This window comes from Dromiciops gliroides, chromosome 1, assembly GCF_019393635.1.
Source record: "Dromiciops gliroides isolate mDroGli1 chromosome 1, mDroGli1.pri, whole genome shotgun sequence".
Taxonomy (NCBI): domain Eukaryota; kingdom Metazoa; phylum Chordata; class Mammalia; order Microbiotheria; family Microbiotheriidae; genus Dromiciops; species Dromiciops gliroides.
In genome coordinates, this window is record NC_057861.1 from 603504359 (window position 1) to 603530385 (window position 26027).

General features: G+C 39.8%; 1 protein-coding gene across 2 annotated transcripts in view; it reads right to left on the reverse strand.

The window, feature by feature from the left end:
* NTRK2 (neurotrophic receptor tyrosine kinase 2) overlaps nucleotides 1-26027 on the reverse strand; it is a 435747-nt gene that overhangs the window by 78228 nt on the left and 331492 nt on the right. For both annotated transcript variants that reach the window (XM_043987820.1, XM_043987811.1), the window contains exon 15: nucleotides 19289-19523. In XM_043987820.1, the coding sequence (XP_043843755.1) occupies nucleotides 19289-19523 (235 nt within the window). The remainder of the gene's footprint in view (nucleotides 1-19288; nucleotides 19524-26027) is intronic.

Genomic DNA, 26027 nt, shown 5'->3' on the forward strand with positions numbered 1-26027 from the left:
ATGCAGGGTGATCAGTGAGATGGCACTGGAGTGATCATGGCCCATTGTGTGGAATGCCTGGAAAAAGCTAACTGACTTAATGTAATTGGGTAATGAACAAGCATTGTGTGATGCTGGACAACTCTTTTAATTTTCTGTTTTATTTACCTCTCGATGAAATTGGAGTAATTTAAAAGATTAAGCACTTAGAAGAACACGATTATGAAGCAGATTATGAGTGCTCTCAACATTGGGTCTAGGTCCCATATATAACTTTTTATCTCCAGCACTCAAAATAGTGTTTACTAAATGTTTATTGAATGTATGTGAGAGCCTTAACTAAGAATTCTTTTACTTGGGGCAAAGGGATTCAATAGAGGGGGTGGTGGCTTAGAAGATAGCCAAACAAGGCACAGGTGGCATAGAGGTGGCATAGACAATGAGTGCAGTTACATGGGGAGAGAGGATGGTTTCCTTACCACATTTTATCACGTGCCTCAGGGAGTGCTGGGGGATAAAATGGGAAAGGGCTGCCATGGTGATGAGACTATGGAGGTAGCTGCTGGGAGATGGCTGCTGGACTTCATATGGTTAATTTTGCTAAGAATATGGAGGATAGCTCACCACACATCTGCCAATGAGCTGAAACAAATATTCTTTGGATTTCAGCAGTCTGCTTAGCATTTCCCTCTTTTCTGAAATTTATCATCTTTCATCCACTGCCACTTATGTATTCCTAGTCAATGGTGCATCAAAGCTATAAACATTTGCCTATTGTCTATGTTTTCTTTGTCACTTTTAAAAACTTGTTGGAATCAATAAAAATCTATTTTTAAAAAAGAAAAGAAACACGGAAACAATCCCTAAGCCAAAGAGATAATTATATCAGAAATATTATAAAACTCCAAGTCTCAGATTCTTAAAGCAACCCATGCAAACATCAATGGGGAACTCACAAAAGCTCAAACTACTATGAAGGGTTAAGGTGCAGGTTACTATGAAATATAAGGAAGGTGAAATGAATTTTCAGGACAGTGCTAGGCAAGCATCACAATCACAGATATGGACATACAAATGCCTCTCTGTTCCCTGAGGATGGTTTTTTTTGGTTGTTGTTTTGTTTTGTTTTGTTTTGTTTTTTAAGTGAGGCAATTGGGGTTAAGTGACTTGCCCAGGGTCACACAGCTAGTAAGTGTTAAGTGTCTGAGGCCAGATTTGAACTCAGGTACTCCTGATTCCAGGGCTGGTGCTCTATCTACTGCGCCACCTAGCTGCCCCCATGAGGATGTTTTTTTAAGGACTAGGTCTTCCTTTTCTGAGACTGAAAATGCAGTGGCTATTCATGGTCCCAAACCCACTACTGATCTAGTGTGGACACCCAATTAGCTTTTGTCCTACTGCAGCTCAGAACTCCAGAGCTCAACTACCATTCTCAATATCCACCAGCCTCAACTTCCGCAGTCATGGAAATTACAGATATTTGCTATACATCTAGCAAAGGACATTTTTGAGTATGTATGTAAAGATATATTTTTTAAAAGATGATTAAGAATGGAAAGACTTTTTATAGTGATGACTGACTCAAAATTAATATCCTGAAATCGCCGCAGCTTTGAATTAAAAGGTACCTTAGAAGTCATATAGTCCAATTCCTTATCTGTTTTAATGAGTACATTCTTCAATATTCTAATACTTTTAGTGACAGAAAACTCTCTAGATGGAGAGACAGCTTTCCTAGCGTTGGAAATCTTTAATTATAAGTTCTTTCTTAGGTTAGATCTTATCTCCCTGTAACTTCCACCTACTGGCTGCTTTCTAGAATAATATAGAATAAGTATAATACCTCTTTCTTATGACAAACTTTGGACCTCTTCCTGTAGATATTAGAAGATAGCAAACATTTTTCATTAAGTCTCTCTTCTCCAGGTGAAACATGCCCCAGTTCCTTTCATCATTCCACATGACCCGATTTTCATGTCATATGACTGTTCTTGTCCTCTTCTGAATATTCTAATTTTCCCATGTCTTTCTTAAAATGTAGCATCCACAACTAAACACAATATTCCAGTTGTCAGATCAAGAAAGACTCTCCTCTTGGTTTAATCTTTCTCTTGATATAGATACTATGCTGTTATTACCACAGCACACCAAGATACCACTGACTTTTTTAGCAGCTAAATCATGATGCTGGCTTCTTGAATTTATGAAATATTAAAGCCCCAAGGTCTTTATTTTACATGAACTAATATTAAGCTATATATTTAGATCACAGAGTTTTAGTTGAGGTACTTTACATTTATCCCCACTCAATTTCATTTTATTTCATTTGGCCCATCATTGTGGTCTTATGAGACCTTTTTGAATCTTGTTTGACATCTAGCATATTAGCACTCTCTTCCAACTCTGTGTCATCCAAAAATTTGGTAACATGAACTTTTTCTTCACTCAAGTGGATTGATAATATTGGTAAATAGGACAACAACCTGTGGTAATTCACTAGCGCCCCTTTCCAAGAAACTGACATTGCTTCATCAATCAACAAAGCCTTCCTAAGCACAGTTATTTAACCCACTAAGAGTATACTTTCCTGTTTCACCATCCAATCCACATTTTGTTTAGCATAGTGCTTAGCATACAGTAGTCATCTAAAAATACTTGTTCAGGGGGTAGCTAGGTGGTGCAGTGGATAAAGCACTGGCCCTAGATTCAGGAGGTCCTGAGTTCAAATCCAGCATCAGACACTTGACACTTACTAGCTGTGTGACTTTAGGCAAGTCGCTTAACCCTCATCGCCCCACTAAAAAAACAAAAACAAAAACAAAATACTTGTTGGGATTTCATGAGACATTATGATAGCACTTGCTAAAAATCAAGATATGCTATGCCACTTGACAACAGCCTTCATTCTTCAGGTGTTTAGTGCACATTAGTTATATGGAAAACATTACGCTAGACGAAGGGGAAGATACAAGAATGAATGCATCATAGTCCTTGTCCTCAAGAAGCTTACAGTTTAGTATTAGAGCTAAGACACAGATATAAGTAACCATAATAGAAAGTAGAAGGTGCCCAAGAGAGGAAGGTAGTTGAGAGTTCAAAGGAAGAGAGCAATCACTTCTGGCTAGAGGAAATCAGGGGAGGGTTTCATGGGAGGTGTGGTATTTGAGCAGAACCTTGAAGCATTTCAATTGTATGCTTTTTCTCCTACCCTTCATAGGTCTTTACTTATCAGAAAGCAGCCACAGTGGCTTCTTTAGACACTTCCCTCTTTGCTTTTTAAATATGCATTATTTACAGTTATACTTTGAATTTCATACGTCAGAATCTCCCATTGTTTTGGCCCTTGTCCTCTTTTATTTAATGTCTATAGACTCATAGCTTTCTTCTACATTAAAAAAACCTCAAAGTCTAGGACATATGCCTTACTATCTGCATTCACACAAGGTTTCCATCAATTTCACACCAACAAGTTCTTCCTTGTTGGTCATTAAATGTCAGTCTTATTGCTTCCTCTGAGAGAAGATATCATGCAGTCAAGATATTAACATCTGTGCTTTGATCAGAAAAAGGCTTCCAGTGAGTAGCAAGACAATTCCCCAAACACTATTATTCTCTGTTAGTCTGAACTATAGTAGAATTAATAATAATAATAATAATAGCATTTATATAGCATTTTAGGGTTCATGACACACTTTATGTATATTATCTCATTTGATTTTCACAGCATTCCTATATATATTAGGTAATATTATCATTATTCCACTTTTGCAGAAAAGGAAACTGAATCCGAGAGAGTTTAAATGACTTGCCTGAGGGGAGGGGTTTATAGCAAATAATTATTTGAGGCAGGATTTGAACTCAGATCTTCCTGACTCTAGGACATAGCATACTATTCACTGTGCCATGTAACAGTCAATTTGATATTAGCATGGTATGGTAAGCCATAGCATAGCGTGGCATAGTATAGCATAGGTCCCTGAGACCCTTTCAGAGGGTCTGTAAGGTCAAGACTATTTATTTACTTAATTATCTATCTATCTATCTATCTATCTATCTATCTATCTATCTATCTATCTATCTATCTATCTATTTATTTATTTTTGGTGAGGCAATTGGGGTTAAGTAACTTGCCCAGGGTCACACAGCTCATAAGTGTTAAGTGTCTGAGGCCGGATTTGAACTCAGGTCCTCCTGACTTCAGGGCTGGTGCTCTATCCACTGCACCCCCTAGCTGCCCCCAAGACTATTTTTAATATGGTAAATCTCAATAGGTAAAACCCATGTAAACCAAAGTTCTTTGGGGGAATATCCTCAATAATATTTAAGAGTGTAAAGGAATACCGAAACCCAAAACTGAGAACCGTAGGTATAGATAGTCATAACAGACAGCATTTGTATGATGCCTTAAAGTTTGCAAGGGACTTTCCATGTGTTATCTCATGTAGCCTTGCTAACTATCCTGTGCAGTGAGCGGTATTATTATTTTCATTTTTTAGATAAGGAAATTGAGATTGAGAGATGTCCCCAGGGTCACACAGTTAGTATCTGAGGTAGAATTCCAACTCTTGCCTCCCTGACTTCAAGTCCTGTATTCTCTCCAATGCGCTACCAAGCTGCCTCTATTATGCCCTCCATGAGTTAAAGGAGCCAACAGCATGATTGTGTCTCCCTTCATCTCTATGACAGTTTTGTAGTTTTTATTAGGAAAGCATAATGTGGCCAGGTGACCTGGGGTATGTTCCCACAACAACATCACATCAGTTTCTCTGGTTCTTCATTTGAATCCAGATGTTGTTCCTACAGGGCATCTGCTCTCAGATTCATAGTCTGTCATCTTGGTAAATATTTCACCACTCTTCTACCAGGTCTGTTTGTTTTGACCCAGGTATAGCCTTTCATGGTCTTATTCCAGCATCAATGATCTATACGAAATCCCATTTAATTGGTTGTATTAAAATTTCCAATTTAAATTTCCACACTCTGCATACTAGTGTGTTTAAATCTGTTGAAAATGTTACTAAATCTCTTTCCTATTACTAACATCTGAGAATGACTGAGGACCTACTTTCTCCACTGTGGTATTATCTTTATGTCCCACCTGTCGCCCATAGTAATTCAGGATTTGACAGTTTTCAGTGGGCATTTTTCTCCTTGTTATGAGGAGAGCAGTTGGAATAAACAAGACCACACACACACACACACACACACACACACACACACACACACACACTTCCTCTCTCCTGATCTATCTCTTGATGCTTTCCTCTGAGTATTCCAGCTAGATGAAGCTCATTGGAGTACTAACTAAAAAAAAATTAAAGAAAAACCAAAACCAAAACCAAAAAGAGCTCTAGGTGACCCATCCACACACTGAGACACAATGGAGTAATAGAAAGAGTTACAGGACATGGCTCCAAGTCCTGGATTTATTACTAGATGCATGAACTGTGGCAAATCACTTAATTTCTTTGGGAGTTAATTCCCCATAAGAAAAAGGAAGAGGTTCGACTGATTGATCTCTAAAGTCTCTTCCAGTATGAAGACTGTATGATTTATTACTACTTCTTCCTTTTGAAATACAAAGATAGCTTCATTTCATGATAATGTATAATAAAAAAAAATGCTCTGGAAATGGAGTAAAATTTTGGGATTCATCCATGGCTCTGCCACTTAACTATCTGTGTGACTTTAAAAGAGTCATTTGCCCTCTCTGGGTATCAGTCTTCTCATCTATAAAAGAAGGGGGTCGGATTAATGATCAGTAGGGTCCGTTCCAGTTCTAAATCTTATGATCTTGGCTGCTTTCGTCATCTGCTCTCTTAGACATGAAGGGAGCATGCCTCTTTTCTCACTTGCCTGGTACTAGAGGTGAAATACCACCTCCATGTACCTGAAATATCTCCAAGCACACTCCTTCCCGGCATGCTGAGGACACTGGGACCCAGTAGCAGACGGTCCAACGTCACAGAAGCCCTACGTCATGTCCTCCACCTACGTGTATGATGCCTGAGAGTGTTGTAGGACTGTGAGGGAGGAGGCCAGGGAGGAAATTCCTTGTAGGGGAAGAAACCATTCCATTTCAACACTGGATACTAAAATAGCTGCTAATAAAAAGCTTTCAAACCATGACACTTCAATACAGACACCCACAAAGATACCTTGACAAGTTACTTGCCTCCTCACAAGCCCTTTTTTTTTTTTCTTGCTTCTCTTGTGTGGTGCCGCCACCAAAGTCACCCACAGAGATACAGCTGTGCAATGACAGAGGAGGCCAGCAGGTGTCTGTCTCTATTCCCAGTCTTGACTAGAGTGCTGTTTGTTCCTTGCTATAAACATCTGTGCTGCAAGACCAGTCTGTCCAATAACTGCTCAGAACATTTATGACATGCTGCTCTACTTTTCTTCCCTCCCCTTACCCCACCTCTCTTTCTGTCTCTCCTTCATTTCCTCTCTCTCTCTCATTCTCTCTTATAATTTTTCTGTCTTTCATTTACTCCTTTTACAAACAGACACTTAATTCAGAGACAGTTCATTTCCCAGGAGATTTTAAGTGAGGCTACCTTAAAATAACATTTCATTTGCATATTCGTCATAAGAAATATCATAGGCCCACTCAAAATAACATGTTGTTATGGAGCTAGACTGCAATACTAGAAAAATTGGATGTGAGCACATAAAAGTGGTTCATCAGTCAGGAACATTCTAATTTGGGCCTGCCATTTAACTACCTCTTTGACCTTGGGCAAAAGTCACTCTACCTCTCAGGGCTTCGGTTTCCTTATCTGTAAGATAAGGAGCTTGGACTGGTTGAATTAAGAATCTTTCTCTAAATCTCCAAGCCTGTTCTTGGTATCAGGGAACATCCAAGGAACAATCAGCTACAGTAGCTCATAGCTGACATTTAGATGGTGATTCATGATTCATGGTTTACAAATTGCCAGTTACTAGATGGTCACAACATCCCTGTAGGCTTAGCTGTTAAATTCATCCTTCTAGAGCAGACCTTTCCTGCAGACCTTCTAACTTGTCTTTGGCTGGAAAGTTATTTCACCCTGTCTTTTTGTAGGTTCTAGTGCTCCAGGAATTGTCATATGGTATTATCTGAAGGTATTTGGGGAGAGCTCAGGCAAGTCACTGCCTTTCCTCTGCCATCTTGGCTCCGCCCCCTTAACTGTGTTTTCTAAATTAATTACTATTTATATATTAATGGCTATTGCACCGATTTTAGTGGTAAGCATTTATTACTAGTAAATATTAAATATCACTAAAGAATTAACCACATGGTAGTTAGCACAATCAGGAGAAAAGCCCCAGCCCTTCTTCAGCATAAGTCTGACTAAGTCACCTCCACGATCAAATGGCAAATCTTCTGTTTGGCTTTTCTAGTCCTTCCTAAACCTGAGGCCTTCCAACCTTTCCACTCTCCTTTTCACTCTCCTTCATGTGCCCTCTGACCCAGTCTCACTGGCCTCCTTGCTGTTCCTTGAATATGACACTCCATTTCCAGGCTCAGGGCATTTTCACTGGCTGTCCCCCAGTTCTGGAACTCCTTCTCTCCTCATCTCCTCCTCCTGATTTCCCACCTTCTGCAAGAAACATTCCCCAATACTCCTTAATCTTCGTGCTTTCCCTCTGAGACGACTCCATATTTACGTTAGCTATACCTGATTTGTACATAGATGTTTGCAAATTTTCTCTTTCATTAGATTGTGAGCTCCTTGAGAGCAGGAACTGCCTTTTACTTTTCTTTGTATCCCTGGCTCTTAGCACAATGCCTGGCACATATTTGCTTAAAGAAGCTAGCTGACTGACCTACAATATCCCATGGATGAAGTAGCTGAGCCTTAGAGAGATGAAGTGAGTTTCCCAATGCCATGCAGCTAACAATGTGGCAGACCTGAGATTTGAACCCATGTCTGCTATTTTCAAATTTGCTGTTTCCACCTCTTTGACACTCAGAGAGATTAAGTGACTTTCCCAAGGCCACACAAGTAGTACATAGCAAAACTCGGATTTGAACTCCTGGCCTGTGTCTCCAGATGCAGCCCAAATATCACTCTGACACTACCTCTACTCCCTACCTCCTAGGGGTACCTTGAAGAAAGCACTGTGTAAACCACAAAGTGCCATAGAAAAATGAGGTAGTATTCCAAATTTAAGGAGAGTGTCACCTGGGGAGATCAGTGGGTCATTCAGAAGGCCAAGACATCATGACCTTGGGCTCATCTCTTCTGAATTTAGAAACCCATTCCTGAAATGACTGGTAAGCCTGGTCACTACCAATCTGAAAGCCAATGGAGGTTTCCCTTCTGTTAAGATTTCTAAACAAGTCTAGACAAAAAACACAAGTCCCCTAAAAACACTGGTGACCTAACTATGCACATGTCTGGGGATGATAAACTCCAGGAGGCCAGAGATCAGATGTTTATATGATTGTATAGCATGTACGGTCCCTAGACTGATGCTAAAGGACAGAGAGCTAGACTTGGAGTCAGGAGGACCTATGTGCTCAAGCCCACCTCTGATATTTCCCAGTTTCGTGACCATGGGCAAGTCACTATCTCTCTAGGCCTCAGTTTCCTCATCTGAAAAATGAAGACAATAATATTTGTAGCACCTATCACACAGGGTGGTTGGGAAGCTCAAATGAGAACATATGGAAGACACTTTGCAAAATTCAAAGTCTTATATAAATGCCAATTATTATTATAGTAGGCATTGCATGATTTTGAATGAATGAATGAATGGATGTGTGTGGAGGTTAGCTAGTACCAAAGCCTTCTCTGTCTGCAATGTCTACTTCTCTAGCTCCGTTGCTAGGCTGTGGGCTTCCATCCACCATCCTGACATGCATGTAGGCTGATTCAGACCATTCTCTCGTTGATACGACTCAAGTATGATCCTCAGATCAGAGCAGGTAGGTGGGAGTCTCAGAATGAACAGATTTCACCAAATCAGTAAATGTAATTGCATAGATTAAAGCAGCTGCCAAATAATCTGCTGCTGCTGCTTCTATGCTCCAGTGTGTAGAACCTTAGCACCTCCCTCTCTTCCTACCTTGCAGAAGAAAAAGAGCCTGCAAACCTGTAAATGCTTTTGATTGCTGGCAAATTGACATTGTATTCTGCTTGGCCACTGGTTCTGCTTTGGTCGGCCATGTGAAGCTTCCTAGAATGACTGACTCTATTCCTGGACATGATTCTATTATGATTATTGATTGTGATTATTTTTTATTTTACAGTGGCTGACTAATGATTTTTGTCATAGTCAACCCTATCTACAATTACCATCCAATAGGAGCTCCAATAGAAGCCAGCAATTCTGGCTCCTCTTCTTAACTCTGCAACAAGACTGAGTAATCAGTGGAATAGGCAATAACTATTGTCAGCACAGGAATGGTATAGTGGATTTGGAGTTGAAGAACGTAGGTTTGAACCTGGTCCTGCTACTTTCTACCTGTGTTCTTAGTCAAGTCATTTAATTCCTCTGAGCCTCAAACCATTCATTCATCTATAAAATTATGGGGTTAATTCTGGAAAGCAATTTGAAACTATCTTCTCCAAATCACTAAGTTATACATAGACCCTGACCCAGGGATACCATTAATCAGACACATATGCTTAGGACAAAATGAAATAACCTATTTGTAAAACAAAAATATTTACAGTAAGAATTTTGTTGCAGCAAAGACCTGGAAATGAAATGGGTACCCATCAAATGGGGAATGATTCAATACATTGCAGTATATCACAGTATATTAATGTAAAGTTTTGCTGTAAGAAATGACAAAAGAAATAGGTTTGGGGGCAGCTAGGTGGCACAGTGCATAAAGCACCAGCCCTGGATTCAGGAGAACCTGAGTTCAAATCCAGCCTCAGACACTTGACACTTTCTAGCTGTGTGACCCTAGGCAAGTCATTTAACCCTCACTGCCCCGCAAAAAAGGAAGAAAAAGAGAAAGAAAGAGAGAAAGAAAGAGAAGGAAAGAAAGAAAGAGAAAGAAAGAAATAGGTTCACTGAAATCTGGAAAGACTTGTAATAAGCTGATGAAGAAGGAAGTGAGTTGAACCAGGAGAACCATTTATACAATGACTGTTACAATTCTGTAAAAGAAAACAACATTTTATGATTTGAGAAGTCTTATTGATGCAATGGCCAGTCAGGACACTAGAAGAGAGATGTGATGAAGCATGCTTTCTATCTCTTGGCAGAGACACGATGGGCTACAAGTGCAGAATGAGACATGCCATTTCAGAATTGACCCACGTGTTAATTTGCCTTGCCTTACTATACTCATTTATTATAAGGGAGGGGCTTTATTTTGGGGAATGAGTGAAGTTATGCAGGCATGATATGAATTTTAGAAAAAGAATAGAAAGAAAACAGCCCCAATTAAATATCAAAACAGTACATATAAGAGCAGAAACAAGTTCAGAAGGGCACAGAAAAAAATAGGACAGCGTTGATACTATTGTGTACAATTTAGTATACATAAAAATAAAGGTATTGTGGAGATAACATGGTTTCGAACAGAATTCTCCTGTTCTGTCAATGCTTATATTTAAGGTCATAATAAAAATATGAAAGATGAAATGAAATGAAGGAATTAAACTAAATGGCTTCTAAGGTCCACTTCAGATCTATTCTTATATATTTCTATTCATGATTAGGTGAGTCTAACTTGATACTGGGATTCATGTGGTTGCCCTTTGCCTGAAGGGTTCACAAAGAACTTTAAGGTAAATCTAAAAGCTCCACCCCCCAACCCAGGTCTAAATCTATGACTTTCTCATTTGCTAAATGAAAAGCTGTGTAAAGGTAGGTATTAGTACTCACTGTTTTCAACCATTCAATTTACCAAACACTTATTAAGCATCTATTAAGTGTAAAAAAGATGACATATGATCAGTCCCTAGATAACTGTACAGTGGAAAGAGCTCTGGCTCTAGTGATCAGAGAACTAGGTTCAAATTCCACCTTTGCCTATGTGACCTTGGACAAGTCACTTCAACCTTTCTGGGCCTCAGTTTCCTCCTCTGTAAAATGAGAGAGGCAGATTAAATGACTTCCGACACCCCTTCCAACTCTAGACCAATAGTCCTATGATCTTGTAAAAGGTTACACACACACATGAATTAAAATTTAGGAACTTAATCATATTTGTAAATGTAGCATAATGTAGTTTTAGTTTGCATCTAATGTCAATTTATCCCTTACTGTTAGATTCCTATAAGCAGACATGCTCCTGTTGTTAGATGATGATTTCACAAAGTTAATGGCATCATGCTTCTGCAGCCATTTTAACACAAAGAACCTAAGGAGAGACGTTCATAACACCTCTGGGAGGAAAGCAAACCGTTACTGTGCAAATATAGCAGACTGAAGGTAACAAGTGTTTTTTAAATCCTAGAAAATAGTTCTGATGCCCTCCAGTCTATTCCTCTCCCAGGGAAAGATTGCATGATTTTCTCTGGCTTAAACTGTGCCTTGTTTCAAGTGCTCCCATTGGAAGCTTCTCCACAATCATAATGAATGCTAGGCAGGTGAGCATTCCTCCAAGCCCAGGGGTTGAGAGGAGCTTCTGTTGGGAAGAAGCCAGATTCTTTCTGAAAATGAAATATGTGACCTCCCATCTCCAGCACCCAGCTTCTCTCTTTTTAAAAAATCTTTTTTTTTGGGGGGGGGGCAGGGCAATGAGGGTTAAGTGACTTGCCCAAGGTCACAGAGCTAGTAAGTGTCAAGTGAATGAGGCCGGATTTGAACTCAGATCCTTCTGAATCCGGGGCTGGTGCCCTAACCACTGCACAATCTAGCTGCCTCAGCACCCAGCTTCTGACTTCCACTGTTGGCTGCCATCACAAGCACCCTCAGTGCCATCAAAGTTCATCAAAGGTTATTCAACGTATTTTTTTTTTCCATTTTAAATTCAAGCCTCTTCCATGCACATCTCTGAAACTAAAAGCAAAAAATAACCCAAAGGTGCTCTATGATATTAAATGATAAACTGTCCTCTGTGATTTTCTTATCACCTTCTGAAGTATGATAGCTAGCTGGCTCTTTATGATCTGGGGCTGTCCATTTGGTGAATTGCCCACTCTCGGCTCTTTTTGCTTTACATAAGCACTCTTGTTAAATTATGGGTAGGGTTAAGGGAAAGAAGGTACAATACAGATCAGCACATTCTGCTATTTGTTAAATCAGTTGTGGAGTAAGAGGATAATACTATTAAAGCTAATGAGGTTTTTCGGTGGTGTGGATTTCATTTCTTTCTGTGGTCAATAAATATTTGAGTACTGGAAGGTTAATTATTTGCCTTTGCCAGTAGCAACATCATTCCAACACTTTTAGACTCTGATAATGGCCTTGTTCATCTAAGATGTGCATAGCAATTTCTTCAAATTTTCTTCCATAAGCCAAATTCCTCCATTTACTGTTTTTTTTTTTTCTTTTGAGAAATGAACCAACTAAGACACAAAACCTCTCAGGCCCTAGCTATCACAGGAAGAATCCCAGCATTATAAGACGGAGAAGCAGAATGGAACTTAGAGATCATCTATTCCCCTCTTTTTAGATATTTGAGCCAATGTCCTTTCATTCCAAATCTAGTACTCTTTCTCCTATACCAGAGAAGTGTTCATTGGTTAGACTTTGCTATGGTGGCACTCCTGTTCTTGTCCATGGCTCCTGTTTCCTATGATATCATGATGAAGATCAATATGCAATGACTAGCGCACAAATTTTAAAAATATTTAAAATGGCCCCACTTTTGCACTCTAGTGACTAAGTATTGTGAAAGGCCAGCTCTTTGAAGGGCAGAATGTGACAGAAATTTGGTTTCAGATGTTTCCTAAAGGTTGGGTTTTGCCCCTAGAGGGGAGGGGGAAGAAATAGACCACAAAATAGAAGATTGGTGCCACAGAACTGTTAATTAAAACAATTCAGCAAACATAAATGCTAGAGTAATTTTGGTCAGCTATACAGGCTGGTTTCAATGCAAATGTGGTTCTCAGATTTCTCCCTTCATCGGGAATGTATAATTAGTTCAGCTGCAACAGGGATGAAGTCTCACAGCAGCAGTATTCCACTTCTCTATGACAGACAGCAGCTGCCATCCAGACTCCTTCTGCCACAAACAGCCAAAACTATGGACAAAATATGAATTCTTTCCCCCAGCAACCAAGAGTAAGAGGCTCAGCCCTCTCCTGAGAATCACCCTTCCCCCAACAAAGGTGGTAAAAAATATCACATTCCATTCTAATTACCTGGATGCAAGTTTATCATGCCATGTATATGGTAGACGTAGTGAATAGAATGCTAGTCTCAGAATCAAGAAGACCCAAGTTCAAATCCTGCTTCTGACACACACTAACTGAGCAAGTAACTTAACTTCATTGTGTCTCAGGTATTTAACTTGTCCAAGACTCTAAGACTATAAATCATAGAACGGTTATGATCTGCATTAGTGAAGTTCACATGCACTATATCAGTGGGGTTCTCACACTGTCACTGAAAAAAATTATTTGACTTTGATACAAAATAAAGGAATCCTTACAAATGATAGATAGGGCCACCAGACTGATGCCTGCAGATTTCAACAAGTCCCAGAATACAATGAGGTATCCATAATGAGTTAAGTGGCCTCTTAAGGAAATCAACATAGCAATTCATATAGGAAAAACAAAGTGGATGAATAATTCATGCCACCCAGGTTATGGCAGACTATTAGATAAACAGTCCATTAATACATATATCTTGGGCAGCAATTGCAGTTGGGCAACCCAGGACCAGAACTGAAAAGGAGAGTGGGCTAGATTACATGTGGGAAATTTTCTGGCACTTTAATTGATCCCTGATGAGAAGGTATGGATGGGCTACAATATTTACTGGTAAAGAATCCACCCCAATGAGAATAAGGATCATAGCTAACAACATGAATCCCACAGTGCTTTCTGAAAATTCCAGTGGCTTTACAACCCCATTAAAATAAGTATTCACTTTAGTAGTGCCAGTCATAACTGATCAATGATTTCTTATCTTTTATCTATGAACTCTCATAAATCCTCCACTGAAATTTCACCCAATATACTAGGAGCCTTCTTCTGGTGCTCCTGAAATAATGCGTCTGCTATTTCAATATACAGGCTGTGCATCTGCTACCCCTTGCTCTGGCTATACGACTGTCCCATTTTCTCTTCCAGGCATTAATTTCTTTGATGATATCCTTTAAATTGCTTTTTGCATTCAATTTATTATTGAATGTACTCGAGTCCTTATATGCCCACCATGCATTCATAATATTGTATGAAAATTATTTTTAGTAATGGTAGTTACTAACAGGTAATGATGATTGTAATGGCTATATATGAAGGCACATGCTGAACATATATATCTTACATGGCTGAAAATGGGCACACTGCTCATGGAGATTGAAGGGCTCACTAAAGTGATTTAGGATAGGGTAAATGGTACTAAAATGATTACAAATTAAGGTAAGCTTATTTCAAGATAGGTACAGATAGTAAATTATATGTAACAGGACAGGTAAAGAAGCAACATTTCAGTTTGTAGGCAGAAGCAAGCCAAAGTTCTTGTGAAGTTAGAATAGGAGTAGGGCTGTAATGCTATGGGGCCAATAGTGCATAAATACAGTAAGAATATTTCTCAAACTTTTTGGTCCCCTTTACACTCTTAAAAATTACTGAGGTCCCCAAACAGCTTTTGTTTATGTGGGTTATATCTCCTGATAATTCCGGAGACAGAAATTAAAATGGCTTAATCTTATTATGTGAGTAGTTTTGAACTTGCAGATCCCCTGAAAGGGTCTCAAGGACCCCTGGCTGTCCCCAGACATTTTGAAAACTGCAGTGGTCAGGTATTTGGAATGTAAGGAAAATAAAAAAGGAAACACGGAACCTACAGTATGTTCATTTCTTTGGGACTAAATTTCATATATGTTCATTAAGGAAATTAAGAAGCATCTTGTGCCTGGGAGTCAATATTTCCTCAAATTAAAACAATTCAGAAATATTTCATGGCCTTGTAACAAAGCTAGATTTTTAATTCTACAGATGATAACGAAACATTGCATATATTTTATATGTGCATATATACATATACCCATACACATATATGCGTACATACATACATATGTGTATGTATATATACATATACACACACATATATATACATACACACACACACACATATATAAAACAGATCATAATGATATGATCCAGAATAAAGCTTGTTATAGTAGAGAGAGTATTGAACCTTGCATTAGAAAGTCTGAGTTCAAGTTCTGGTCTTCCAATGACTAGATGTTTGACTTTGGGTCTGCAAATTATTATCTCTCCCTGGGCCACAGTTTCCTTATCTGTAAAAGGAGAAAGTTAAACTAGATGGTTTCCAAAGTCCCTCACAGCTGTAACAATCTGTGATAATAAATATACCATGTGGCTGATTCCCATGCTGTAGTACATAAAACACCATTTTATTCTGCTAGTGCCTTTCCTGGTATGCTTAATGCTCAAATTTATCTTAGGGATGTAATCGCCATCAGGAAAGCCATGAAATATTAAGAAAAAATGAAAATGGAAATAACTCAGAGGTTTCATCTCAGAACCATCAGACTGGGAAAACATATGAAAGTCAGAAACAGTAAATGCTGGAGGGGCTGTGGGAAAACAGCTACATTAATGCAGTTGGTGTTGGTGAAACTGTGACTTGGTCTAACTCTTCCAGCAAACAATTTGAAATTATATGAGAAAAACCACTAAATTATTCAGATGCATTGACCAAGGAGGTCCCACGCCTGTGGACATATCCCAGAGGCAGACAGTGGAGGAAGAGGAAGATGGGTGATACTGGGAAATGACTGTGATATAAAAACCAACACAAAAGGGATCAAAACAAAGAACATTAAAAAAAAAAATCACTCCCTCACATTTCTGAAAAAAACAAACAACCCAATCATATCAACAGATTCAAAACAAAGCTTTTTATATTTCAACCTGAACCTTCCCCTAGTCATCCCAAATCATGACTAGCCCCATAACTGTTTCAGGTACACACACACACACACACACACACACACACACACACACACACACTCACCATCTGACCTTTATTCCCTCCGGTAGTACCAAAACATAGTAGGTATCTAAATAACCCAAGAGAAACCTTGCAAATGGTTAATAATAGAAAATATGGGGAAGCATTCTTCCTGATCTTAATACTAAGAGTCATTTACATAGGTTTCATGTGCTCACTGAAGCCAGGAATGGCTCAAGACCCACAACAAAATTAGTTCCTTTGCTCTTACGTTGAATTTGTAGCACCTCTTTTGGCCTTGCACTTAGTGAAACAATGGGTGGGCATGTAGGACTTGAAACACAATACTGGTCATAAAAATTCCAAGAAAATAGTATCCATCAGTGTGGTTTTACAATCCAATCTCCTTCCTACTTTGATCTTGGATTTGCCATGTGCTTTTCCTTCCCTTTTCCAGTTCTGGGCCTAAACTTCATCTCATGCTACTTAGACCTAATCACAATTATTTAAAACAAACCAACCACAGAAGGAACAGCCTTCTTCCTACCTGTTTTGCCTCTACCATATATGCATCCAATTTTCCACAGAAATTTCAAGGTAATAAGACTCCGAGACAGGCTCTGTTTTCAGAGGATCAGAGCAGTGTCACCCTTCTGAACCTCTCCCATCCCAAAAGACTTCCCCTTCCTAAATTCATAGATTCCTGAAATTACACAATTGGAAATATATACTTTTGATTTAAAACTTTTTCCTATTAAAATTCAACCTCCCCTGAGAGAGAGAGAGCACATTAAGCTTTATCTATCATTTATGCCTTAGTATCAATGGGTATATCAGTTCTTATCCTCTGTCAAGATAATGGAATGTGATAGATGAGATTTGGCAGATACTCAGGAGCCTACTGGCTGATTTGGCTGGATTACTAGTTGACTAGATTCTAAGCACATCTGGCTGGTACTTGAGAGTACATAAGAAAGCATGGTTCTCAGAATCTAAAAAAACTTTGAACTTCCGGCCCAGTTAACCAACCAGCTTGAAGAACCTCCCATTTGTGGGAGGGGACAGGAAGGAGGAAGGAGGAAGGAGAGCCTGCGCAGAGAGTGTTGTCTCTTTTGGTTCCTGATTTCACTGTGGTGGCGAGGTGGCGGAGGACGAGACAGAGGAGTTGAGGAAAGATAGGATTGCCAGGTTGTAGGAATTCTGTTCTCAATCTTTCTCTTCTTTTACTATCTTTCAATAAACCCTTAAAAACCTAAACTCGTTTTATCAGTGATTTTAGTCAGTTTCCCCCAAAACTGGGGAAACAGATTAGGACCCACATTTAGAATTTTAAATTACACACCTAAAAGCCTACTTTGATAGAGGGAAGGAGGTAATATAAAGAGCCAAGTCCAGTGTTAGGTGGAGGAGAAAATGGTTGGTGTTGAGGAGTGAAGAGGATCATACAGATATTGCCCGTGTTTGAGCTTATTCATCCATGCATCATGTCCAGGCCAACCCTGGACCAAATGCTAGCCCCCAACTCTACTACCCTAAGCTTGACCGCCTCCCTCCAGTACCCTTATGTCAGTCCCACCTATCATTGGTCTATTTTTCCATTCTTCCTTGACAACTGAAATGTGCTTGTCTTCTATCTAGAGATATGAAGCATGGATGGGGACAGAAACATTTGGGGGGCAGGGAACCACTCTCCCAAGAGACTTCTTAGTTTCTACCTATAATTAAAAAAAGAAATATTTGTTTTTGCATTTTTCCTGAGGCCATTACATTTCTAAATATACCAACCATGACAATTTTATGAGCAAACCAAGTTATACATAATACATTTTTATTCCCCTAAACTAGGAAAATGGCTTTAGATATGCCAAAGGATCTTTTAAAAGTAAATATTGCACATATCTACTTTTTCTTCATTTTTTCCCTTTTTCTTTCACTCTCCCCCCAAAAGAAATAAATATGCAGTATGGTAGAAGATGGGAAGAGGGATGAGAGTAAAGGTAATTTTTTTCCTAAGAGTTTAATATTTCCTGAAAATTTTACAGTTTTCATCTTGTTCCCTCAGTTATCAAAATATAAAGTAGCTAATTAACTACTTGGTGTTAATGATCTCAGTAATTAGGATCTAATGGAAACTAAAAGGCTGGTACCAGGTTACTGTGGTCTCATTTGGATGAATAAAACCCCCACATTTTTTTTTCTGTAACCTATTAGTACAGGGGTTTTTAAATTGGAGTTCATGATTTATAAGTATGCAGGTGTATATGTATACACACGTGTGTGTAACTGGATTTCAATATAATTGTTTTCCTTTATGCTCCTATATAATTTATTTATTTATTTTGTATTTAAGACCACTATTCTGAAAAAGAGTCTACAGACTTCACCAGACTCCACGACACAAAATGTTTATGAACCTTTGCATTAGTGACTCCAGGGGTAGGAATTATAGGTAGAATCCTGGATGAGTTCTTTGGGTAGAAACAATCAAAGGGGGAAAGAGTAGCTAGCCTTAAGAGGTAACTTGCAGCACTTCTCAGATCAACCAGAATATATAACCTCCTCCCAATAACCCAAACCCTACCTAGAAGGGACCTTCCAGTGCCTAATACTCATGTCTGCAGAAAAAGAAATAGATTTTTTTCTAATCTCAGGTGAAGGTTCTTTGTATCCTAATAATAATAGCTGTCACTTACAGAGTGCTCACAAAATGAGCTCCCAAAGTGATTTATATACATTGTGATATTTCTTTTAGATTTCAATTTATGCCTTTTGTTTTACATCCTCATCATTTCCAGATATGCTCCCCACCTCAGAAGCCTTCTCTTAAAATGAAAAAACAACATATACCAAAAATATACCAAACATTGCAATTTTATGAGCAAGCCAAGTTATACATAACACATATTTACATAGGCAAAACCAATTGATATATCAACTACCTTTAACAACTTATGAAGTATTGTACACTTATAGTTCCCCCACCTTTTTCTTCTGAAGCCAAGACTAATCATTCTATAATTATGTGACCGTATTTTCATGGAAGCTAAGATCTCCCAGATCAACAGCTCTTCAACTTTGCTCTCAAAAATCTTCCTAAGCACTTGTACCCTCCTACCAAGAAGGATTGGTACTTTCCCTTCCTGAACCCCAAATGTAGAAATCTAGTAGGAAAGTCATCTAAACATGAAGGTTATGCTATCATTAATTATAGAAAGGACCTTAATAAAACCTTTCATTAATATCCAAAGTAGCAACTCACCCTATAGTAGTCGGTACTGTACACATCACGGGACATCCCAAAGTCACCAATTTTCACCAGGAGGTTTTCTCCAACCAAGCAGTTCCGGGTGGCAAGATCACGGTGCACAAAATGCTGGGATGCCAAGTAAACCATGCCAGCTGCAATCTGCTGGGCAATGTGCAACATCTGGGATTGGGTCAGCTCAGTGGGGCGGTTGCCTTCTGCCATGAGCACAGCATCTGGTCCATGGGCCCTGCGTAGATGACAGACAGAAATGGATTCCTGGAGCCATATTTCACTTGTAGACTTGGAGCTGTGGGCTATCTGATGCTTCCTACCAGAACTAAATAATCAAATGCCTGTTTACTAAAAGATGCTTGGATATAGAGAAGACCATGAAAATGTTTTAACCAGGTTTTCCTCTATGGCAAACATTTCCCAGGAGCCTGTGGAATTTCAAGTGCCATCTGGATCTGAATCCTTCTGACATCCCCAGGAGTTCAGAAACTATCTTGGGATTCAGGGTGCTTACCAGGAGACCCCTAGAATATCAAGGGGGTGAGCATGTGATCAGGAATTGGGGGAAAATAGAGATTCAGGATGCCTAAACATTGCTTTTCTTCTTTCAGCTCCCAAAGATATAGATGAACACAAACCCTGCCTCCCTTCGCCCCACAGCCCTCACCCTACCAAAGGTACCAGCACCACTGAAAAGGATGGCAGATTGTGTTCTTTCCACGGGCACAGCTTTAGCAAAGTCTATAGCAGGTTTTAACAATGGGTCTTTGAACTTCTGTGCTTTTTAAAAAACAAACTACTTTAATATAATTGGTTTCCTTTGTAATCCTATGTATTTTATTTTTTAAATTAAAAAGATAATTATTCTGGGATAGGACCCATAGACTTTACCAGACTGCCAAAGGGGCCCATGAAACAAATAAACAAAAGGTAAGAACCCCATGGGGTCCAGAGTCTCAATGTTTTCATCCCACCCTAGCACTGACACTTGTTTGTACAGCCAGGCAGGTTTTCCAAGCTGTCCTTGTTTTCCTTCAGAAAAAAATACATCAAGGTCACTGCAAGCACATCAGCTTGGATTTGATGCATTTCTAATAAAAAAAAAATAGCAATCTTCTGTCTCCTTTCCCTCCCAAATCTCACCTCGTGAACTTGTTAAGAGCCACACACACAAAAGCTATTTTGAGTTTCAGCTAATTAATTCTATGACTGGGATTTGGAAGGTTTTTTTTTTTCTTTAAAGCATTCCCATTTAGATTATTTGTTTCTTTTTAATGCAATGGTTGCCTGCTTTGTTTTACTCTCCTATCACAGGGCAATCCTCACTTTCAGCTGTTTGGTAACATAAGGTATATGATTCTGTGTGTGTGTGTGTGTGTGTGTGTGTGTGTGTGTGTGTGTGTGTGTTGCAGAGGTGGGAATGAGGGAAGGAACCAACGTGCTCATCTTTAAACCCAGTTCAGTACAGAGAGCTGGGGCTGCTTATCATCTTCAGCACTGCAGTGCTGGCTCCCTTAAAGCTAAAATGGTATTCTGGAAAGCCAGCACTTTCTCTTCATCCTCAGATTCACTTTCCCTGACTGACCTGGGGTGGCACTACAGGGCAACAAATGAAGGCTCTGTTCCCAGACTCAGGGATGGGCTTGTTCTGCCTCTGCAGACCTAAACACAGGGTCGGCAGGAGAGGCTAGTGCCCTGACTGAAATAAGGGGCATCTCCCCGGAGAAGGCTCTTTACGGTGTAAACAGGAAGGTCTGTTGCCAATTCCGCATTAAAGTGCCTAAGTGAAACAAATAGGGGATGAGCCAGTTTCAAAACGGGGGACCCTCCCCGCAACTGATAAAACTTACAAGAGAGCTAGTGTTATCCCAAGACAAATTTCAGGCAATTATCACCCATGTTTAAACCAGGTCAAAGCCCATCTCCTCTGGGAAGCTTTCCATCCCATGTTGGTAACCTCCTTCTCTGAATTCCTCCAGCGCTTATCACCATCTGCTATCACTCACTTTGGCTTATCAAAAAACAACTTGCATTCCATCCTAGGCAAGATGATAGAATCTTAGAGCAGGAAGTGGGTCAGAGGTCATCTAGTCCAATCCCCTCCTCATTTTGTCAGATGAAACTAAGATCAAGGAAGGTTATGTGAATCACCCCAACCCATAATAGTGGGTAGTGGCAGAGAAAGGAATAGGGGCTGGGTCTCCTGATTCCCAGTGTAGTAGAAAGATTATATTAAAAGTCAGGAGACCTGGGTTCCAATCTTCCCTCTTCAATTACTTAGATTTCACTTCTCTCCTAGCCCCGAGGCAAGGAAACTGATTTCCTACAAAAAGAGAGAGTGAGACTAGGTTCAGTTCAATTCAGCAAGCATTTACTGTGTTCTAGGTACTAGATTAGGAGCAAGGGATACAAAGACAAAAATAAAAACGGGTATAGTGCTGAAGGGGCTTACGTTCTACTGGGAGGAAATGTCACATACACAGAGAAGTAACTATAAAATGGAAATTTCAACAGAAAACCAAGTTAAAGGTAGGGAGGATATTAACTTGAAGCTGGGATCAGGAAAGGCCTTAGAGTTGTATGACCCTGGGCAAGTCACTGAACCACTCTTTGCCTCAGTTTCTTCAACTGTAAAATCAGGATAATGCCAGCACCTATGTCATAGGGTTGTTGTGAGGATTAATTTGTGTGTGTGTGTGTGGGGCAATGAGGCTTAAGTGACTTGCCCAGGGTCACACAGCTAGTATGTGTCAAGTGTTTGAGGCCAGATTTGAACTCAGGTCCTCCTGAACCCAGGGCCGGTGCTTTATCCACTGCGCCACCTAGCTGGCCTGAGGATTAATATTTATAAAACACTTAGCACAGTGCCAGGTACACAGGAAGCACTATATAAATGCCTGTTCCCTTTGCCTTCTTATGTAGGAGGCAGTACTTGGAATGTGTCTTTATGAGAAGCAGAGGCAAGGAAGGAGACCATTCTAAGTTTGGGAAGCAAAGATGGAAGATGAAATCAATGTCTTCTATAAGGAACAAGCATGCCTATTTGGCTGGGATGCAATGTGCTTGAGGAGGGAAGAAATATGAGATTAGGCTGGAAAGATAAAGTGAAATTGGATTGCAAAGGGCTTTAAATACAATACAGTTCATATTTTATCCTAGAGGCAATGGGGGTCACTGAAACTTCTTGAGTAGAGAAGTTACATGGTCAGCGCTTTGCTTTAGGGATATCAGTCTGCTGCTTCATGAAAATAGATTGGAGGGGGCAGCTAGGTGGTGCAGTGGATAGAGCACCAGCCCTGGATTCAGGAATACCTGAGTTCAAATCTGGCCTCAGACACTTAACACTTACTAGCTGTGTGACCCTGGGCAAGTCATTTAACCCCAATTGCCTCACTAAAAAAAAAAAGAAAGAAAGAAAGAAAAGAAAATAGATTGGAGAAGGAGCATCTGGAGGTAAGGAGACTAATCAGGAGGATATTGTTATAGTCCAGGCAAGTACTGATGAGGGCCTGAACTAGGATGGTGGTCATGAGCATGGAGAGAAGGTAAATGGATGTGAGAGATGCTATGGAGGTAGAAGCAACACGGTCTAGCAACTAATTGATTGCTAGGAATGACTACAAGGTTGCAAACTTGGGTGATTAGAAGATCATTGGTGCCCTCGATAGAAATGGAGAAGCTAGGAAGAGAGGTGGGTTTGGGAAGAAAGATAATGAGTTCCATCATACATGTTATGAGCTTGAGATACCTATAGGTGATTGAGCAAGAGATGTCCAGCAGACAGTTGGTGATGGAAAGAAATGAGGGTTGCTACGCAGATTTGGGAGTCATTGGATTACAGATGATAATGGAACCTATACAACCTGATGTGATCACCAAGGGAGAGTCTATGTGGATACGAGAGCCCAGTATATCCACATTTTGGGGGTGGGGCATGGATAATGATCTGGCAAAGGAAAATGAAAAGAAGCAATATGACAAGTCGGTAAAGAAACAATACAAAGTTGTGTCATGCAAACCTGGGGAAGAGAATATCCAGGAGGAGGCAATGACCAGCAATGCTGATGTCACAGAAAGGTCAAGAATGACGGCCATCTGATTTAGGAAATGAGAGCTTGTTGATAACCATGGAAAAAGTCCTATCAGTTGAGCAGCAGGGTCAGAAACCAGACTGTGAGAGGTCAAGAATTTAGAGGCAGGTGAGGAAGTAGAAGCAATGAACATAGATATTATTTCTCCTCCCCCCACCCCGCCCCACCCAATCCTTCTTCTCATCAAGAGCATCACCAATACTTCCAGTCACTCTCCTCAACCCCTATATCCATGATTCCTAGCACATTGTTGTTGTTTGGTCCTATCAGACTCTTTGTGATCCGATTTGGGGTTTCCTTTGGCAAAAATGGTTTGCCATTTCTTTCTCCAGCTCATTTTTACAGATGAGGAAACTGAGGCAAACAGGGTTAAGTTAAGTCCAGGGTGATGCAGCTAGTAAGGGTCTAAGATCAGATTTGAACTCACAAAGATGAGTCTTCTGGACTTTGGGCTGAGCAGTCTATCCACTGCGCCACCTAGCTGCCCTAAAAGGTACCAAATGAATGTCTGTTGAATTGAATTGGAGTTGGGTATATTCTATGTCTACAACATCTGACATCCATGTATATCTCTCTACTCACATAGTCATCATCCTATTTCAAGCTCTCATCATTTTAAACTTGAATAATTATCATCACCCTCTACTTCCTATTTCCATGCTCTCTCCTCTCCAATCCATTTATCATACAGCTTCCAAACTGATATTCCTAAAGCATGGGAAATTTACACACACACACTCCCTCAAGATGCATCATTTACTCTCTATTGCCTCTCAAATAAGTAGAATCTTCTCAGTTGGGCATTTAAAGCACTCCATAATCTGTCTTCAACCTATCATTCCAGACAGATTTCACATTTTCAGGTACTGTAGATCCCAGTTAACTTCTTGCTATCATTCAACAAAAATCCCAACACCAACATTTGGACAATGCTTACGACCAATCCTATCCACTGTCCTATCCTCTCCCTGCGAAGTACAGAGGTAGTGTTCTACCAACAGCCCCTTCTGACTTTTAATATGTTGGCACTTATTAATATCATCCTGTATAGTACATTATCAATAATAATATTTTTTCAATTAATTTTTTTTTGCGGAGCAATGGGGGTTAAGTAACTTGCCCAGGGTCACACAGCTAATAAATGTCAAGTTTCTGAGCCTAGATTTGAACTCAGGTACTCCTGAATCCAGGGCCGGTGCTTTATCCACTGAGCCACCTAGCCGCCCCCAATAATAGTATTGATGACATTAGAGAGAGTAGTTTCAGTTGGGCCAAAAAATGAGATTTCAAGAGGTAAACAAGTAAGTGGGAGGAAAGGAAGCAGAAGCAAAAACAATAAACATTATCTTTCCCCCAAAATCCATCCCTCTTTCTAAATTCCTTATTTCTGTCATGGGCACCATTGTCCTTACATTCAATCACACCATCCTCCTAACTGTTCCTCACACAAAGAAGACACTCCATCTTTGAACTTAGGGCATTTTCACAACCTGCCCCCATGCCTGGAATTCCCTCCTTCCTGTAGTCCTCTTCTCGACTTACTTCAAGCCTTAGCTAAAGTCTCATTTTCTATAAGAAGCCTTTCTCAATCTTTAATCCTAGTACCTTTCCTCTGAGATTTCCAGTTTCTTCTCTCTATATCTTAGTTATATAGAGTTGTTTGCTTGTTGTCTCCCCCATTAGACCATGCACTCCTTGAGATCAGGTGCTGTCTTTTACCTTTCTTCCTATCTCCAACTCTTAGCCCACTGCCTGGTATGTAGGAGGTGCTTAATAAATGACTGTTGTCTTGACTGTACAATTAGAGAGAAAGGTTTATTGAACAAAGGTCCATTTAAAAAAATAAAGGAAGAAAGAGGAGATGAAAGCTTCATCTTAATACATTCTTGTTAATTTGACTGTACTATCTGAGAGAAAGGTTTATTGAACAGAGGTCTATTTTAAAAAAAGGAAGGAAGAAGAGATGAAAGCTCAGATAATGCTGTTTTCTTTTTTCCTTTATACTGGAATATAGTTCTGCAAGAGGATGCTGAAGCACACTAAAGGGCTTGACCTTTCCCCTTCATTAAAAGTTAATCAAGTCTAAACCTCTATACAGCACAGTAGAGAGGGTTGGGGAGGGAAGAGAAGGCTCTCAGCCATTAGAAGGGGTCAGTGGTCCTCAAGCTGACCTTAAAATAGAGAGGCACTTATCCAAACTTGCTAATGTACTGAAGGGAGGAAGGGCAGACCCAAACTGGGAAAACCCCAAAGAGCAAGTCAGCATTGCAACAGGGGCACAGATCTAATGCTGGAAAGGATGAACACTTTTCAGCATTGGCCATCAAAGCCAACTCCCTCATTTTTCATATGAGAAAGGGGAGGCTAAGGAAGGATTCAGCTCCTCACAAAATAAAGCATGCTCTTTATGTGCCTTGAATTTATTTCCCTCCCAGAAGATTATTATCTCTTCTTAAGTCAACAATCATTTATTAAGTACCTACTAGGTGCCAGGCACTGTGTTAAGCCCAAGGGATAGGAAGGGAAAACAAACAAAAAAACTGAGTCCCAGCTCTCAAGGAACTCACAGTGTAATGGGGAGAGAACATGCAGACAATTAGGTATAGATGAGATATGTACAGGATAAATTGAAGATAACCTTCAGGGAG